Source organism: Vigna radiata, unplaced genomic scaffold (genome assembly GCF_000741045.1).
Source record: "Vigna radiata var. radiata cultivar VC1973A unplaced genomic scaffold, Vradiata_ver6 scaffold_23, whole genome shotgun sequence".
Lineage (NCBI taxonomy): Eukaryota > Viridiplantae > Streptophyta > Magnoliopsida > Fabales > Fabaceae > Vigna > Vigna radiata.
The window spans coordinates 1,691,720-1,702,334 of NW_014541837.1; the positions used below are offsets into that span (position 1 = coordinate 1,691,720).

Genomic DNA, 10,615 nt, shown 5'->3' on the forward strand with positions numbered 1-10,615 from the left:
TATATATTTATATTTTTATATTGCACAATTTTGTACATATATTAGTTGTATATGAACAGAACAAACAAATTAGTCTAAAAATTAGTTTAATATACAAAAATAAAAATAAAAACAGAAAAGTGTTAGGATATAGGATGATATAATAGATGGGTTTAGGAGTTAAGGGTGTGGAGGTGTGGGTTGTAAAGGGGGAAGCGGTCAGAGTGGATATAAATAGAGTTTTTTTACTGTGTAGGAGGATATCTGAGTATTTTGTGGTAGAGTCAAACATATTGTTTGCAGAGAGGGGTTATGCCCTCATCTAGGGAGGTTATGCTTCCATTGTAAAATAGTTTTAACTCATTCTTTCCCCAATATTTCTATCTTTTTAATTGAGTTCTTGTTAGGTTCCAAACTGAGGAACCTAACAATTGGTCTGACCTACCGTTTCGAAGCGGGGGTGGAAAGATCAAGCACCTGTCGTTTTCAAAAAGCTGTCGTTTCGAGGTGCCGATTCAAGAAGTTGTTTCAAGAAGCTGGCGGATCGAAAGAGGGGTGACGGAAATGGCGAGCAGCACCGAGGGAAGGTTGGAGAATCTTGAAATTACGGTAGAAGGGATTAAGGCTGAAACCATTGCGATACGACGGGACGTGCAGCAGATAATGAGGGCACTCGGGACGCAGACGAACCACCACGATGGGCAATCCGACGACAGCTCCGTTAATAAGAATCAGCCGTGGGGAGAGCAGGAAGACGGAGGAAGAGGGGTCGGAAATCAACCAGAGGGGCAGAACCAGTGGCGGAAACAGGTGACGCTATCCATCTTCGAGGGGATCGATCCCCTGAACTGGATCTATGACGCAAAGATATTTTTCGAACTTCGAGGAGCCGCGGAGGAGGAGAAAGTGCGACTCGCGTGCATGAGCATGGAGGACAGTGCGGGTTTTTGGGTCAGAGCCTGGAAGGAGAAAGCCAAGAACCGTTCTTGGGCTGGTCTGAAAGCTGGGTTGATTAATCGTTTCGGAGGAAAATTCTAAGGAACTGCGTATGAGCAGCTGGCGACGTTGCGACAAGACGGAATGGTGGAGGAATTTGCTAAGAGTTTTGAAATATTACTGGGTCAGACCCAGGGGCTATCGGAGGAGTTGGTATTGGGATTCTTCCTAGCGGGGTTGCGAGAAGAGATTAAAGGCCAAGTACGAATCCAAGATCCTCAAGATTTGATGATTGCGATGAGGATTGCGAAGGATGTCGAAAACGCAATCAACCGAGCACGAGGAGGGGTCTGGAACGGGGTTAAAGTGAATCCCGTGGGTACGCGACCCACTTCGACGATCGTTAGAGGCGACAGTGATCGACACTTCGCGACTCGTGAAGCAGAGGAAGTAGGAACGATCATAAGAGAAGGCTCGACGGTGGCAAGCAACACTAATCCGAGAGGTAATACCATGGAGGGAGGCGATAGCAGGGACAGAATGGTAAGAAACTTACCTTACCCAGAATTTCTGAGAAGACGAGAAGAAGGTCGCTGTTTTAGGTGCGGGGGTCCGTTTGCACCAGGTCACCGATGTTCGGAGAAGAGCTTGCGGGGGCTACTCTTGGCGGAAGAGGAGGAGGACGAAGTGACAGAAGGTGAAAACTCGGATACAAACCCATATATGGTGAGCCTCGGGGATGGTCACAAGAGGACATCTCGTGAATCATGCGAGAAAATACGAATAAATTTGGGAGAAGCCACAGTGGAAGAGGAGTTGAAACTTCCCATAATCGACACGCCACGGTATCCGGTGAGTCAAGGTGAGGGGCATCGGAGGAAGACCTAAGGGCGTTGCGAGAAGGTTAGAATCAGTTTTGAAGAAGCTACCTTGGACGAAGAATTTTATGCGTTCGATTTAGGCGAGCTCGACGCCATATTAGGTGTTGCATGGCTAGGCAAGTTGGGAGAATTACTGATTAATTGGGAAGAGATGAGCATGGTGTGTTACCTAGAGGGTAAAAGGATTCGGATAAGTGGTCACCAAGCTGTATCCCGACAGCTGGTTGAGTCAAAATTAATAAATGTTGAGGCATGGGCAATTGTGTGGAAACGGGACCAAGTGGGGAAACAAGTGGAAGATGAGTGGCAAGCTGATTTGACGGGGGAGCAGGGAGCATAGCTGCAAGTGGTGTTGCAGACTCACTACCTTGGGTTCCGGGAGAGAGAAAATTTGCCTCCACTTTGTGAGAAAGTGGAATTATGGTCAGTGTTGCAGACCCACTACCTTGGGTTCTAGCTGAGAGAAAATTTGCCACAAAGCATCATTACAGAAAAAAAGTTTTGGAGTTGGAAGAAGAGAAAAAAATTGTTAACTATCTTTAGATGAAAACAAAATGATGTAGAAGAGCCAAGCGACCCAGTTTTTTTTTTCCAACCTTGAGGACAAGGTTGTTTGGAAAGGGGGTGTAATGTTAGGATATAGGATGATATAATAGATGGGTTTAGGAGTTAAGGGTGTGGAGGTGTCGGTTGTAAAGGGGGAAGCGGTCAGAGTGAATATAAATAGAGTTCTTTTACTGTGTAGGGGGGTATCTGAGTATTTTGTGATAGAGTCAAACATATTGTTTGCAGAGAAGGGTTATATCCTCATCTAGGAAGGTTATGCTTCCATTGTAAAATAGTTTTCTTTCACCGTGAATAATACATAAACTCATTCTTTCCCCAATATTTCTATCTTTTTTAATTGAGTTCTTGTTAGGTTTCAAACCAAGTAACCTAACAACAAGTATAAAAAAATGAGTTTATGTACTTAGAAAATAGAGAACAAGTTGATATTTTATGCATACTTTAACTAATTACTTTTATATTATCTTTCAAATTTGATTTTTAATTAATATAATCTAGTTTTAATTTAACAAGATGAAAATATTAATTTAACCTATTTAAGAAAAAAAAAAAATCTTATATCATCATTACAAGAGAGTGCAAGTGCCCAGAGAAAAAGTATAATGAAATTCTGAATTGTATTAATGAAAAAGGAAAAGGGAAGAAGAAATAACTGACCACATCCATGAGTAATTCAACAATGCAGATTGGCGCCATGGTTATATAGGCCATAGCTCTTGAACCTTCAGAGTGTGAGGTTACAGTTGGAGTCAGAGTTGTTGTTATTGGATGCTCAGTTTGATATGTGTCAAAACTAGGTAAATTTTGAGACTCTCCAACCTCCATCAACTTAACAATCTCGCTTAGCGTGGTATCAACCTCACCAAACTGCTTCAAATATTCAGTATCATTCAAAATCTCACAGCTACTGTTTTGTGGCTGTCGCTGCCATAAAGGTTGCTCTGCAATGCCAATCTTTGCCAATTCATCCATGCCACGAAATGCATGCTCAATGATTTCACTTCCCATAGTATATATTGAAAATCCTAAAAGAATGTCACTGGCTCGGTCTTCTTTGGAACTAGAATCCAGTAAAGGACCATTAGCATCTGCAAACTGTGCAGAATCAAATGCCGATGATCCACACCCATTATTGTTTTGCAAGGTATCATTCTGAAAACATGAATAAAGCATCATCTTAGGTTGTGCAAACAATTTACAAATCATGCTCAATGTATGAAGTTCAGATGCACAATCTATAACCATGAGACTCAATTTTAACTAATTCCATGCACAATCTATAATTTTTTTTTTTCTTTTATTCTGTTAAACAACTAAATCACCTAATTTTAAGAATTGTATTAGATTCAAATTCTTACTTCGGGATTTTAAAAATTTGATGAGAACATTATTGCATCTCAAGCATTGAAAATTAGATCCAGATTTTATAAATTTCAAAATTAGTTTACCTCATAAATCACTTCCAAATTCTTGAGTCCTAACTGATTATCAGACCTTTCTTTCTCATCCATAGTGATATAACCTGTCATATTATAAATAATCAATGTTACCAGGAAAGAACTATCTTCATAGTAAAACCCTATTTCATAAAAAAGGATGAACTTGAAATTATTATACTTACATATGAGATGTGACGATAGAAAAGGGAAGCAATCTGATCAGTAATACACTGATGGAGACTCAAAACTATGATTCTTAACTACATTTAAAAATATCTTCTGGAAACATGATATCAAAATCATGTGACAAATGCTAACAGAAAACCTTCTGATATATGGGATACATTATGACCAAATGAGAGGTTACATAAACTAATTTTATTAAATAATTTGTAAATATTAAAATAAAAAATGAAAAATATTAATAAATAATAAAATATTTTTTACAAAAAAAAATAATTAAAAAAATAATTTTTATAATTTTTTATTGTGTAAATTGTTTTTTATTATCAATAATTATTTGAATTAAAGAAACGCAGTGAATAAAAGATTTTTTATTTTGAATAATTATTTAAATTTGAAAAGTTAGTTATTAAAAAGATAATATATATATATATATATATATATATATATATATATATAAATTTTAAAAAATAGTTATTCAAAAGATAGTTAAATTTAAATTAAAAGTATAAAATTTAGTTTACAGAAACCATACTTTAAGGTAAAGTGCAATTTCTTCGTAATTATCCTTTCTTATGTACAATGGTCTATAATTTTGTCAATGACTATTTTCTTATCCATCCACAATAAATTAAATATATAAAAATGTATCAAAGATTGGATTTTGTAACGCTTTTTTTAAGTAATTTCTTATTATCACTTTTATTCTCATTTATACCCATTAATAGAGATGATTGATTTTGTAACCACTTATACATAATTACTTTTTTAATATACAAATTTTTATAACTTTATCCATAACTATCTTTTAAACTAAACACCCGTAAAATAGATATTTAAAATATACCATTCAATCTTTTATTAAATACTTTTTTATTACTTTTCTTTTCTTTTTATTCAGCACCTCTTTTATTTTTAAATCTATTTTTACTAATTATAAGTTTAACTATTTTCAAAAGCTAATTAAAATTCAAAATATATTTTTTTTCTTAACTTTCAAAGATCCATGAACTCTTAATTGAAAAACAGGTTAAAGAAGAAGAATTTCAAAATACTTTAAGAAATAAACGTATTCTAAGGAAGAAACATATTTCGAAATGTTTATTCTTTAATTAAGAAAAAAATATATTAAATTTAAAAAAAAATAATAAATTTTGAAAAATCAAAATAAAACAACAGACAAAAATAACAATTAACAAACTTTAATAAATATTCAAGTAAAAAAATAACAACCAAATACGATTGGACTATTTAAAAAAATAAAAAATAATAAAAACTAATATAATTTCAAACAAAAAAAATTATTTTAATAACAATTATTAAAAATAACAACTTTTAAACAATTTAGAATAACAATTTTTTTTTATTGTTATTTTAAATTATATGTTTTTTGTTATTTAATTTTAATTTTTAATTTTATGATTTGGTTAATAAATTTGTAATATTTAATAATTGTTATTAAAATATATTTTTATGAAATTATATTGATTTTTGTTATTTGTTTATAATTGTTTAATTTAACTTTATTTAATATTTTTAAATATTGAAATTTTATTTGGTTGTTATTTTTTACTTGAAATCTTGTTAAATTTTGTTAATTGTGTTTTTTTTTTTTTACTTTTTTTGCTTTTTCTAATTTATTATTTGTTATTTTAATTTTTTTTTATTTCACATTTAATATATATTTTTCTTACATGTAGTTTAACGAATAAACTTGGTTTCTTTCTAAACGTAACTTAAACATATTTTGAAATGTGTTTTTTCGTTAATAATTTTAAAAGTCGGTTAAGAGTTATCAACTGGGTGTAATGAGTGAAAAGAGAAGAGAAAAATAAAAAAATTTAATTTAATAAAAGATTGAAAGTTATATGATTAATTATGGAGGTACAGGGAGAAAGAAGCAGGAAAAAAAATACTCTTTTTCTCTTACTTATATAAATTTATTTTATTATTCTATTTTTAAATTTTATAATTACTTTTTAAAATGATTAATTAACTATAAAAGAAATTACCTTCAATAAAATTCACCTATTATCAAAATTTTTTATTTCATATTTAGTTTTAATAATTATGATAAAAATAAATTTTCTTTGTTATTATAATATAAAAAATAAACAAACGTTGAGTCGAAAAGACGGGTGTTACCGTTATTGTTTATATAATAGTGAAAATGACAATAACACATAGTAACTATTCCTCATAATATTCTATATCGATATCATGAAAAATACTATGCCTATAAATGTGTAAAGGTATAAATAGAGATAATTATATTAGGATGTGTTATACCTCCTAATATTAGAAAGCTATTTAAAACGGATAGTTATAGAAAATATGTAATCAAATAAATAAAATAAAATAATTATTTTAATGATTCTTAAAATAAAAACATTATTAAATTATCAAAAGTCTAAAGAGGATTGATTTCTATAGCCCTCATAAATAAATATTTTTTCTTTGTGTACAAATTTTTATAATTTTGTCTGTAACTATACTTTTAACTTATAACTAACCATGATAAAATAAATATCTAAAACATACCTATAATAAAAATGATTGATATTTTGCAACGTCTTAATTGTGTAATATTTATTTGTGAAATATTTAATTACCAATTTTATCTTTATTAATACAAATTAATAAGGAGGATTGGTTTATTTATCATTCATAATTATTTTTTATGAACATATTACTTACTAATTTTACTCTAATTTATATAAATTATTTTATTTTCAAAATTTTATCTCTTACAAGATCTATTTTTAATTTTACCAATCAAATCTCTTAAAGTAAACAATATAAATTTTATCATCAAATCCCTAAAATCCATTCACTCGTTACAGAAGTAAACGGTTAGTTAAATGATATTTATTTTACTGTTAAAATCCTCTTCTTTTTCAATTGAATTATTCAGATCTTAACTTTTATTTAATTCAATTAAATTTTTTATTTGTAAAAACGATCAAATTATGTCTCTTCTCTTAAAATTCCTAATTAAATTATTTTTATAAATACAATTAACTAAAGAAAAAGTAGATGTTCCTGCAGTGGGTGTCTTCGGGTCTTCCTACGTCGTTCTCGGCTATTAGTCGTCGGGTCTTGCACTCTTCGTGTTCGGTTGTTTGTTGATCTAAGTTAAGACGTCTCCTGTTGAATCCGGCCGGTACCTGCTAAAAGCACTTCGACGCTCAAGTTAGTGTTCGGTCTTTTAATATCAAGGGTAGAGATAGAAAGAGAGTGACATAAATGTGCATTAAATGTGTCTGCCTATCTCTCACCTTTGACTTGTATTTATAGTTTTCTTCGTGGGCCAGTGATTAGTAGAACCTTAATTACGGCCCAATCATAGGCCCACCGCGGTTGATTTGGTCTTACCTTAATCTTGAATGTTTACCACACCTTAATCTGCGACCTCTGTCGGCCGTCCATGCCGTCCGCCTTAACGGGTGATTCTGGTGAAAGGTTGGTGTGTCTTGTGCTGAATCTTTCATCTGTTTGGCCGTCCGTCCCGGGTGCTATCTCTGGTCGTCTGGTACACAAGCCCCGTAAGCCCTCAGCGACTTTGTTGCTGTGGGGCTTTTGAAGGCTAACCTATCATATAAAACAAGAAAAGATTTGACACCGGTCGTGACTTTCTCCCGGTACCCAGTGTTCATGTGAATTCTTCAAGGTTTTTCTTACAAAGGGAGGTTGCGCCCAGTGATGATTATCGGCCCGCGCGCTATGGCGAGTAAGTCATGCAGACACGACAAGCCGCTGCCAATTTCCTTGCAGCGTCGTATCGTGTGCGACAGCTCGAAGGTACGCCGATGAGGTCTTCTTGGTTACCGTCCGCTTATCCGGGGTCTGCGGTTCTGCCGCTACTGTCGAGATGACGACCCTTTGTGGATCCTGATTGTTTGTCAGGTCGGACCTCTACGTGCCCGGTTGCGGTCCGGACAGTTACCAAGGGTACACAAGCACCCCAAGCCCGAGGCGATGGTTCGCCATAGGGTTTTTGACGTTGATGGTGGGCCGTGCGGGAGACCTCATCTTAAACTGTCGCATTGGACAGAGGAGGTTTTAGGCGGGAAAAGACACGTGGCATGAAGGTGGGGTGGGAGTTGTAACGTCTTTTTGATCTTGATCGTTCATCGTGGTAGTGGTGAACGGTAAGGATTTGTTGCGGTTTTTCAAAAAAAAAATTCTATAAATAGGGGTGGGGAAGATGCTACTACCTTTCTCCTTACCTTCAACCCCGATTCTTAACTTTTGCACAGGTAATAAAATGGTGGTTGTGTGTGTTGAGTCATCTCTGGAGTCGTCAGGCCACGACGGAGACGGTGGGGGCGTGGGTGGCGGTGACAGCAGCAGTGGGTCGTCGTCAACAGGATCATCCGGATTTGACATTGATTCGTCCTTCGAGGGGTCGTCCGGGGAAGCTAAGGGTCCGTCTAACCCGCCGATGCTGGAGGAGGTTATGACTATTGCCCAAGGGTTTGCCCCGCCGGCTACGAGTGGACGGATCTTCTATGGAGCCCCTCTCTTTTTATTGCAACGGGGTGTGACTGTGGATCCGGTCGCCCTGGTTCCGGTTGGGAGCCTACCTCGAATCGACGGTTATGATTGGGCCGACTTCGATGTGACTACCCAAGTGTCCGGTATTTCGCACATCGGTCTCCAAGATTGGGTGGACCGGTCATACTTGGTTAGGGACACGGCGGATGCTCAGTTGATAAGGGCGGCGGTGTGTCGACAGAACGAACGGGTCTGCCATGGGAAGGGTGTCGGTTCTGAAGATTATTTCTTCATGTATGCAAATCTTTTTGCCCAGTTGCATATTCGTGTTCCCTTTACCAACTTTCAAGTTGACCTGCTGCGGGAGCTGAACGTGGCGCCTACGCAGCTGCATCCGAATGCCTGGGCGGCCGTTCAAGCCTTCGGCGTGGAGTGCATGGTGGTCGGTATCTCCCCCACTGTTCGATCTTTCTTGCATTACTTCGATGTTCGTCCACCCCCAAAAGGAGGTTGGGTTTCTTTGTCCTCGGTGGGGGGTCGCACGTTATTCAAACCTTACGCCGAGTCGTTCAAGAATTTCAAAGACCAATTTTTTAAGGTCGTTATTACCGAAGCTGGCTGTTTGGATTTCTTTGACGCAGGAGGCTCCCCTTTGTTTCCCTTGTACTGGACGGAGAATCCTCGCAAGATGAAAGCCATTGCTAAGCGAGAGTTGGAAATGGAAGATTTCTGCGTGGTAGACATTATCGACACCCTCTCACGCCGCGTCCCCGCCCGTTGCCTGGTCGATTGCATTCCTTTCGAGGATTGCGCTCAAAGAGCGCTCGGTATGTGATTCATTCCATTTTTCATTTTTAATGGAGTCGTAACTTAGCTGAATTTTCTATTTTCTTTCAGATTGTATGGCGACTCCTGGACCCCGCCAATCCAACTTCCTGGTCGCCAAGAAAGCCTCGGTGCGTGCTGCAAGCTCCGACCAAGAGCAGGTCGTCCCTCCCCCTATGCGTCCTCCCTCTGCCCGGGTGACGGTTGCCTCCCTCGGAACCAAGACGGGCGCAGCTAGTAGCACAAACTTGCCCAAGGCGTCCCCTATTTCTGTTGGGGAAGGTACCTCTACCGCTGTCCAACTTCATGCTGATCCGTCGACCGCGGCCACCAATAATCCTGCAATCGAGGTGGGTTCGGAGTCAGCGCTGGCCACGACGTCCACACATAAGAAGAGGAAATCGCGAAAAGGAAGCAAGTCTTCCTCCAAGAAATGTCGCCGTGAAGGCAAAGAGCCGGCTGTCCCGCTTCTTGGAGGTGTATTGAGCCCAGACTACAATGTGAGGCGGTTCATCGATTTCCATTGGGGACCGCCCTATCTGGCCTTGTTAGAGTCGCTGCCCGGTCGCGTCATATGGGACTCCGTTTTCGAGATGGCCTCGCGAACGGCCTCTATGATTGGCTATATTCGCAAGTTTGGCGACGTTCGGGGTTCCGCAGAGGTGAAGAGGCTCTTGTTGCAGGGAGCAGAAAAAATCAAGGCCTTAGAGGAAGAACTGGCGGGCGCAAAGAAAGCCTTGGAGGATGAGAAGCAACGGTCGGCCGAGAGTGCGACCAAACTTGAAGAGGCGGCCAAGCAACTGGAAGAGGCAAAGACCACCAAGGCTAACTTGGAGGAGGAATGCCAACAACTGAAGCTGGCGGCGGCTGAGCAGAAGGAGATTGAGCGAAAGCTCTAGGGGCGGGCGGTGGAGTTACACACCGACCTGAAGACCGTTCGAGCAGAACTGAAGGTTGCTGAAGAGAAGATATCTTCGCTAAATGACAGCCTGGTGGCTAAACATGAAGACGGTTTTTACAAAGCCCTCCGCCAAGCTGAAGTGTTGGTCAACGTGAAAAAGCCACTCGAGCTCGGCTTTGATCTATACAAAGATGTCTATGGGGGCGTTCTGATGGACATTGAACAGCTAGCCGAGACGGGCGTGGAGCCTGAGGGAGCGACCGAGGCTGTTGTCGGTTCGGCTAGCGGTGCCGATCCAAGAGATGTGGGGGTTTAGATTGTAGATTTTAAGTTGTTTTTTTTTGTTAGGAATCCATTCTCCTGCCGGTTGGACGATAAACAGCGTGCTGTGCTGTTTACTTTCCCGT

The 10,615-nt window shown here is 38.0% G+C and overlaps 1 protein-coding gene across 4 annotated transcripts in view; it reads right to left on the reverse strand.

The window, feature by feature from the left end:
• LOC106778579 (homeobox-leucine zipper protein ROC2-like) overlaps positions 1–2,700 on the reverse strand; it is a 6,615-nt gene extending 3,915 nt beyond the window's left edge. Inside the window, exon 1 of one of the 4 annotated variants that reach the window (XM_022776246.1) lies at positions 1,966–2,700. Coding sequence is in view for 1 of the 4 variants with exons in the window: in XM_022776244.1 (XP_022631965.1) it covers positions 1,845–1,906 (62 nt within the window). In the remaining 3 variants the exon portion in view is untranslated. Of the gene's footprint in view, positions 1–456; positions 534–1,844 lie in introns of those variants that run through there. The other 3 variants (XM_022776244.1, XM_014666548.2, XM_022776245.1) reach the window with 3 other exon arrangements.
• Between the last annotated feature and the right edge of the window lie 7,915 nt (positions 2,701–10,615).